The sequence below is a fragment of the Scaptodrosophila lebanonensis genome, unplaced genomic scaffold, assembly GCF_003285725.1.
Source record: "Scaptodrosophila lebanonensis strain 11010-0011.00,11010-0021.00 unplaced genomic scaffold, SlebRS2 tig00000150-arrow-arrow-pilon, whole genome shotgun sequence".
In the NCBI taxonomy this organism is placed as follows: Eukaryota; Metazoa; Arthropoda; class Insecta; order Diptera; family Drosophilidae; genus Scaptodrosophila; species Scaptodrosophila lebanonensis.
The window spans coordinates 936,414-946,041 of record NW_022060592.1 but is presented as its reverse complement, the minus strand read 5'-3'; the positions used below and the strand labels follow the sequence as shown (position 1 = coordinate 946,041).

The window sequence follows — 9,628 nt, the reverse complement described above, 5'->3', positions numbered from 1 at the left end:
AGTGTGATGTGGTCTCTCTGCGAGTCATAAATTTGACCTGAACTTGCATTTACTCTCTTTGAGGGAGGGGAAGTCGCTGCGAGTGACCCTGGTTCGCAGCATGTGTCAAAGTGCCATGCGCAGGGATATTTATGCGCTATGACGAGCGAAACAGCGCAGCGAGGTCGTGTGCCTAAAATCAGCGAACGCATTTTGGGTATTTTAGATGGCAGCGTAGTACAGAGTGGCTCATTCGCAAACTTAGACTCGTCGCGTTCACATCGCAGGACAACGCAGGACACGAAATGGCAGCCATTAACACACACAGTTATTATTACACCGACTTCAGCTGTTCCTTTAACTCAACTTCTACCACACATAATATGTACGCCGGTATCCCCACCTACTACGAGAGTGGGAATAACTACTACCATCAACAGGCACCGAGCTGGCAGCCCAATGGCGTTTATGCTTCAAGCTACCCACATCATGGCCAAGATCTGAACGTCTACAACGAAAACTTCTACGGCTTCACGGAGCAAACGCAAGAACGGGGGCTCCAGCATTGTCCCCAAAATGCTCACATACAGTCACCTGTAAAGCCGGAAAAGCGCAAGGCCGAGGAAAAATCTGAGGAAGCAATTGAGGAGCGTCCCAGCACGTTAAGAGCACTACTGACAAATCCCGTAAAAAAGCTAAAGTATACCCCAGACTACTTTTACACGACCTTCGAGCATGTGAAAGTAGCACTTGGTAGCAAAAAAAGTGGTACCAATGTAAGTGAACAGTCGCCTCAAACGCCGCCCAGCTACGAGCAGGACTTTGGAGCGCCAACGCCTTTGACTCAACAAATGCACATGTCACCTCAACGCAGCGATGTTGATTATCTGGACGTCTACTCGCCGCAGTCTGCCAAAGCACCCCCGCGCACCACAGCCTATCAACACCATGACTATCCCACTCCACCACCAGTGGCATCAGTAACAACAACGATCACCACGCCTGACCTGCTAGTCAATGGCATAAGCACACCACCCTTGTCGCCAGCCGTCAATCAGCACAAGCAGTCGGAGCAGAAAAATGAAATCAATCATCACATTTTGACAGCCGCTGAACACAATTGGTCGAACATCGAGAAGAGATTAGCATCAGGTAGGCACCGCCATTCCTAAATCTTCTCGCTTTATTGCCTGCTTTATTATCTAGCAGAAAAAATAGTACAATTTCAATGTTAAAAAAGCTGATTACTAAAGATGTATCATTTTCTGTTGTAGAATGTAAGGACTCAAAACGCACTCGTCAGACGTACACACGCTATCAGACGCTAGAGCTGGAGAAGGAGTTTCACTTTAATCGTTACATCACACGCCGTCGTCGTATTGATATTGCGAATGCATTAAGCCTGAGTGAGCGGCAAATAAAGATCTGGTTCCAAAACCGACGTATGAAGTCGAAGAAAGATCGTACGCTCGAGGGTTCTCCAGAGCACTACAGCAATGCGTATGCTATCATGCCACCACTGGATCCCGCTGTCGCTATGTCTGCGCCGTCACATTCCCAAAAGTCAGAGCCTGCCATGCCAATACCGTACTCGACATACCCCACGTATTTCCAAAGCACACAGAGCTACTCACCACTCAGTGATTATCAACACCAACACCAGCCGCCACCGCATTTTGGCCAACAGTTCGAAACTCACTACGTGCCGACAACCGCACCGCAGTATCATCAACAGACACAGCAGTGCAGCTACCAACAACAACAGCAGCTGCAGCACCCGCAAGAGCATCAGCAGGCACTACCAGCTGTACCATCCAATCAGGATGTGTATGTACCTTAGGCAAGGAGAGTCCACGGGAACCACACACCGGAACTAATTCAAGCTCGCCGCGATCTGAGCGCACTTTCGCCCATTTGCCGGTGACACGCAAATGGCAAACGAGAAGATGTGCCAATACCGAGGCGAGCCACGCTGTACCAGCAATAAACACACACACGTACTCCCTACAGAGCTCTACCCTCATCGTGAGCAGAGACGAGATCGCATTGCGTGTACGGCGGCACCGCTGACAGCGGCCAAAAACTGTGAGGTGCCCATAAATAATGCTGCTTTCTGCAATAACAACGGCGATTGAATAAACAACTCAGTGGCTGGCCATGGGTTGTCGGGATGCACAGGTTTTACAATTACGGGCTGCCAGTGCGGTGAGGCATCGTTTATCTAATGCTGCATTAAGGAATTTGTTAAATAATATATAGTAATAGCTATTTGTATTATAATATAATTAAGTATTCAATAACTTATTAAATGTATAAACTAAAAATTTAACTGTCCACCTTCAAACTAAGGAACTGTACGGTTCAACCACCCATAACCGATGGTTCAATTTCAACTTCATATAGTACAAGTATACATATAGTAGTATTCAATTTCGAACAGCTGCCAATTCGATATTGTTGCTTTTGTATCCCCGGATTGTCACATTTTCCATAAAAATCCCTCTTTTCGATAGAGCAAGCATTAGGCATTTGTGTGTCCGGTCGCTCCACTACCACCACCGCTCTCTAATGTTTGTTCAGGTTTGGAGGAGAGACACTGGTTAGTCATTTTTCATTCCCTTTTCTGACAGTTCTCGGTACGTGTGTACTCGTATGTACTCGCGTATGGGTAAGAATGTCGGTCACATCCTTAATTTGCCGTTTTATCAAACTATGGCTTGTACGTTTTCGGTTATCATTAAGCTACAATGCTAGCGCGTTTGTTTCGCAAATACATATAGTATGTATATGATCAAATATTACGGCACAAATAATTTTTTTAACATTGTTTCGAACTACTGTCAGATCAGTTCTATGGTAGCATTATAATGCAAACAAAAGCAAAGGAAACAAAGCTGAACATTCAGATATTTATTGAAGCCTAATAATAGAGACAAGCATTTACCTCCACACTCACTCTTCTTCTTCTAGAAGTCTAGATTCTGAACGGAACAAAAATTTTGCAGACAAATTTGAATTTGTGCCGCATTGTACAAAAATCACGAAAAAATACATCCATTGTATGGCTACGCTATATTGATCAGCATATATATATTGGAATTTTAATATATATGTATACTATATATCTATACAAGCCCAACAAATACATATATCCTTCACTGAAAGGGACCACTGATTAGGAGCGTTTTTGTGCCCACGGTTATTCTCACAAAAATTTTAAAAATTATACATTTTATAACATGCACACACTTAACACACATACACCCTTCTTTTTGCTATGAGTTGATTTTCTGAAGCTCCGACCCGTGATAACTCAACATACCGTAAAACATTGCTTTCGTATGTCGATCCCTACTAATTCGAAGGCTTGGCCTTGGGACTACCGGAAATTGAAGCCATATAAATGATCAAATGGGATCATCGGTATCCTCGTTATATGAGCTAGTTGACCAGTTGGTGGCCCGTTGATAATAGTTGCTACACTTACATTTTCCTGCAATTCCTTAATAAGCAGTCTCGTCCCATCGTACATGCTTGGAAGGATTTGATTTCTCAAAAGTAATTCCGAATTTTCCCTTCAATTTATGTGGCGGCAGTCCAGAAGGGTTTCGTGAATTTAAATGTCTTCAATATTAATCACGGTGTCGATCGATTTGTAATTTTTTATTTGGCTGGGGGCTTTTGAATAATATTGCCTTATTATTTAAAGTGACAATGTTTCGATGATGATTATGAACTAACAGCATGCTATTTAGGAGTTTCTTAAGGAAATTTTTTTAAACCATTGGTTACATTATTGGCGTTTTAGTAAGGATTCCATTCTTTTTTAATCAGGTGGACATGTCTATATCGACTCGGCTTGTCATGCTGATCAAGAATATATATACTTTGTGGGGTCTACCACGCCTCCTTCTGTGTGTTCCATGTACACTCGCACAAAACTAATATACCGTTGTACCCTTTGGGTACAGGGTATAACAAGTCTGGGTATGGTATAAATTATAAATGTGGTAATAATAAAGTGATTTCCGATGCTGATAAAAGAGCAATTTTCAAAGAAGCAAGATCAGGGTAAATGTTGGTTTTGAAGCCAGCTTATCTACTGTTCAAAGAGTGATAAGAAATGCTCCACATTTGAAAAGGTTGAAAATAGAGAAAAAATCACCACTTAAGGAAAGGAAATACGATTAAACCCAATTCTTATAAAATGTTGATTAGAGCTTTTATTTTCGGATAAAAACAAATGTTATTTGGAGGGACCAAATGGAGAAACCTATTATTTCCATGATCCTTGGAAGGAGGAGCATCATGCCGATTTGCTATTTTTTAACACAAATATGAATGCAAACACTTATAAAAACGTACCGAAAGCTGTTTTTCCCCATTTCAAAAATTTGCTAGGTAATCAAGCACAAAACGTCGATTTATTGAAGCGGCGCCTTACTCACTGGACACCAATATAATAGAAAACGTGCGGGGATGGCTGGTTCGCAAAGTTTACGAATCTGGCAGACAGTATTCTACCAAAAAGGAATTAATTGAAGGCATTAAAAGTGCTTGGTCAGCCATTTCTTTAAGTTATATTGAAAAGTTGTAGGAATTGCTTCCAAATTAGATCTATGGGACCAATCACAACAAGGAAGGATCGACTCATTTTTAAAATTATAAAGAAATGTTTCAATTAGTTACAATATAATTTTAAAAACAAGAAAGGAATGCTAAAGTCGAGCAGGCTCAACTCTTAAACACCCCACAAAAAAATTAATTAATTTAATTTAATTAATTCATTCATTTCATTAAATTAATTAATTCATTTAATTAAATTAATTTAAATAATTTACTAAATTAAATATAAAATATTCCATACATGCATACATACATTTACACATCAGAATCGTGCCTATGTGTGTTTGGGTACTTGTACATATGTATGTAAGTGTGCATTGGGCCTGGTTATATGGCTATAACTTTCTAATCAACTTATCATAATGAAACTTGGTATACGGATATATAATCCCTAACTGGATGTGTCACCCAAATTTTAGTTCAAAATTCCAAGAATTACGGGAGCTATAGAAAATCACGAATAGGGGGGGAGTGGGGGGTGCATCTGGAAAAATGAACAAACTCGTCCTTTCTCGGGTTCAGGAGAATATAGATACCAAGTTTAGCTATTCTATCTCTTATACTTTCTGAGATCCTTGCGTTCATACAGACAGGCGGACAGACGGACAGACAGACAGACGGACATGGCTATATCGACTCGGCTTGTCATGCTGGTCAAGAATATATATACTTTGTGGTGTCTGCCACTCCTCCTTCTGTGTGTTCCATGTACACTCGCACAAAACTAAAATACTTATAGACAAGCATTTGCATAAATGGGTGGCAAGTAAAAGCTTTGAAATGTTGTTGAAAGCTTGCTTCTAAATGGAATGAATCTAAAAAACAAGCTATAAAAGAGTTGCAATAACTCTTCGGTGCCCTTCTGGGAAACCGGTTTGCTTCATTTGAAACCTACTCACAAATTTCTGTGCACACCACCATAAATCTATGTACAACTAACTCGTTATGCATCCTTCGTGGAAAGACATGAAGGTCTTAAAGTCAATCCTTTAGCGTAATCCTTTAAATAGCCAAAATAAAGCCCGCCTTAGTCAAATAATTCCATACCAAACAGCCGGAAAGTGACCACTCCTTTTTCCATTACCGGACATCGACGAATTTGCAATGCTTGCGAAAAGGGCGTTTTATTGTGCCCACTTAGTTTGCGCGGTACCTGCCTCAGATGACGGGCGTAACGATCGTAAAATTATCCTTTCGCTAGCACGAGTACGAGTGGTCCGGATGAATGCCGAAGGAGTAACATAGTCATGAAAACAAAACACCTTTGTCCGAGCCACCATATTGGCTTTTGAATTATCCTTTCTTGGCCCCGGTCGCACTCTTTAACCCAGGCGACATGTTTACATTCATTTCAACGACAAACCGATTTTCGCAAATTACTTACAACAACAAACTAAATTGTTCAACCCAATGAGAATGTGAGTACCACATCTTAAGTGTAGAGAAGCTCTTTGAAAGCAAAGCTTACATCCATCAACTATATTCTGATTCCACTTGAAGGTTTTATACTGTATCATCTGAGCTGAACAGATCTGAGCCAAGAGCCTTTGAGTACTTATTGCATAATAGTCATCTCCCATACATACATAGCATACATTTCTTTGTTCGTAAAGACCAGCCAGTTTAGTGGCTCTAGCAGCGCACTAATCTATATACTTGTAGAAAGAATACAATAAAAAGACTATATTTATGAAATACCCAGAAGGAGGAGCAGTAGATAAGTTTATATTTTCTTGATCAGATTGATAAGATGAGAATTACATTCCCATTTGTTTGCCTGTTGGTGCACCTGCCATATATGCTTGATTCTCTCTTTCAAAAATCATGTGCATTGTTTTGTATGAATATCGCAATCTTCAAGAAGTTAAAATTTCCATCCGTCGACATACTGGTACTTGTATGACCTAAGCAAGTATCACCCGTCGTACCTCAATAAAATTGATATTTGTGCAAAATTTGTTTTTGATATTACCGATATTTTAATAGAGATATATATGTTTTGTGTATACGAATTTTATCCCTTATGCTTTGTGATGTTTTGTCATACATTTGTTTTTTATCAGCTCTTAATCTCTAGTACCGTTAAAATTAAGAAGAATACCAAGTCACGAATTTCATAGAAAATTGTGCAATTTATCCTTTTACATTTTAAGTGTATGCCCATATATTATGCCCAGAAAAAAAAATTGAATTGTCAAGCAGATTATTTGGAGGCTTCTTAAAATTAAATTAAATTAAATTAATAATAACTTAAAATGCCCCGCGGAAACGAGTTAAACACAGAAAATGAAATACAAATCAGAACTATGGCTGATTGTAACATTAAAGTCGGTGTTATTGTTAAAGCACTAACATGCATCGGAAAGGCATATTCGAGCTTTGGTAACCACCAAAGTGATGAGCTGCGCCTAATTCAGGAGAATTAAAGATGCCAATAACTGGGCTACAGTTGCGACAAATCTGCAGAAACCAAAGCTATTGCACCGACATAAAATGGTCCGTTTTGCATTTGACAAAAATACAATATTTGGGACAGGGAATTCAAAACGGTCAACTTCAGCAAGGAAAAATGTTTAATTTAGATGGCCAAGATAGAAACCAAAATTATTGGCGCGCGACCCTAGCAATTCCCGACAGATTTGACCATATGTTTCATGGTGGAGGCCCACTCAGCTTTTAGCTCCTTTGGCATGACGTTTTTCGAGACAAGAAATATTCCCTTAATGCAGTGTCCTGCAAAAGGTCCGGATTTAAATCCAATTGAGGACCTCTAGGGCATCCTATCTGGCAAAGTTTATAGGTGTTTAAAACAATTTAATCCTTTACCAAATTTTTTGTCTAGGAATAGCCAAAACTTGATTAAATCGTCCTTCAAAAGTTGATTAATACATATCCTGATGGTTGCAATTGGTCAAATTGCCATAGGGAAATACTATATCCTACATAAGTAAATTTATTTCAAAATGCAAATAGTAATTAAAATTTGAATTTCTTTTCATTTGCATAAATATCAACTTTCTATGAAAAATTTGTTTGTTTAATTTATTATTGATCAAATAAATCATAAATTAAATATATTTATGGTTTCTTAATTATTAATATCTATTACCTATATAAAAAAATAGTAGTAACATAATAATAGTAATAATAAAATGAGTCCCTAAATAACTTTTTAAAACAAGTAGAGAAGCTAAAGTCGGGTATCCCGACTTTGAAATACTCTGTACATATGTGTAGAATAATTATGAGTGTATTTATGTGTGTCTTGGTATGTCTCGTGTGCCTGACCAAAGCAGTAACAACAACAACAGCTGCGGGCACTACTTGGTCTTATGTACATATATGGCTATAACTTCCTGATAAATCGGCCTATCATGGCATTTGGACTTATAATACCTAAATGGAGGTATTTGTCAAGTTTGAGTTCGAAATTCCAAGAATTACGGGAGTTACGATTTGCGTGGGAGAGGGGGGAGAGAGGGAAATTCCAAAATACACATTTTCTGCGTATTCATATAAGGCATCTGGGACTAAATTTAGTGTCCCTAGGTCTTATAGTCTCCGAGATATAGGTGATAATACAAATAGAAAATCGGGAAAACGCCTATAGGGGGGAAGTGGGGGGGAAAATCAAAAAAATAAAACAAACTCGTATAGCGTACACATATAAGGCATCTTTGTGCAAAATTTGGTGTCTCTATCTCTTATAGTCTCTGAGATCCAGGTGTTCATACGGACGGACAGACGAACAGACGGACAGACAGGGCTAGATCGACTCGTCTCGTCATGCTGATCAAGAATATATATACTTTGTGGGGTCTGCCACGCCTCCTTCTGCCTGTTACATTTTCAGCTCCCGCAAACCTAATACAAGTATACTCTTGTACATTTTATGTATTTTTCTAAACACTGCACAACACGAACCTGTTATAACCATTAAATGTAAAAACGAAAAATATATCCATTTTAAGCACTTCAAATTTATATTAAGAAATATTTACTTATCTAGTATATGTGAACTAAAAGGCCGAGCTCGCCGCTCATTTAAAATTTGTCCAGAACTGGAAAAACTCGTGCACGTGTTTGACAGGGGATATTGAGTATATCTCTTGATATTTGCCTGAGCAACTAATAATTTTTGGATTTTTTCCAGAACGTTAACACCCAAATTCCTGAACCAACAGCACTACTTATAGTACATAGTCAATATTTCAATATCTATTTTTGACCTGCCCAGAAAAATTAATTTGAATTATTAGTGTCCATAAATTAAGAAAAGTCGTATTGACTGGCTTTCAGGTTCAAATATTAAATCGCTATTTAAGACCTTATTCCCTTTAAATAAACAAATAAACAAGTGAACTGGACAAACTTTTAAAGCAATCCAGTTTTCGATATATTGCGATTACTTATACTTTAGTTGTTCGAGCTATGGTCGTGCACGAAATCAGAATTTGCAACACGAACACGCGAGCCCACGGCCGAAAACACGGCCCGTACAAAACTCTAGTCTAATGCATGTATTTCCTTATGTAAAGTGATATGTCAATTGCAAAGCCATAACATAAATAAGGACACAAGCGCTAACCGAAAGCAATCTTCAAATTTGACTAAACAGATCAAAGGATTACGGGGGTTATGGAAAATCATTGATGGTGCGAGAGTGGGAGGGTATCTCGGCAAAAAAGAAACTTGATCTTTCTCCGACGTATGAGAAGAGGGTATCAGGTTTTGATATTCTAGCACTTGAACTTTCTGAGATCATGGCTATATTAACTTGTTTTATGGACCTCATAACCCCCACGCTTTCTTCTGAGTTTTACATACAACTCCTTTCACTCTTTGGGTACAGGGTATAAAAAACAAGTAGAGAAGCTAGAGTCGGGTGTCCCGACTTTTTAATTCTCTGTACATATGTTTACAATAATTATGCGTGTATGTGCGTGTTTGTGTGTCTGTGAAAAGCAGTAACAACAACAACAGCTGCGAGCACTGCTTGGTCATATATACATACATATATGGT

General features: G+C 38.9%; 1 protein-coding gene across 1 annotated transcript; it reads left to right on the top strand.

Moving 5' to 3' along the window:
* Positions 1 to 362: 362 nt before the first annotated feature.
* Positions 363 to 2,114, top strand: LOC115629450 (segmentation protein fushi tarazu). The gene is made up of 3 exons (XM_030525914.1): positions 363 to 1,131; positions 1,254 to 1,619; positions 1,990 to 2,114. Exons 1-3 carry the CDS (start codon positions 363 to 365, stop codon positions 2,112 to 2,114), a joined length of 1,260 nt encoding a protein of 419 aa, XP_030381774.1.
* The last annotated feature ends 7,514 nt before the right edge of the window (positions 2,115 to 9,628 follow it).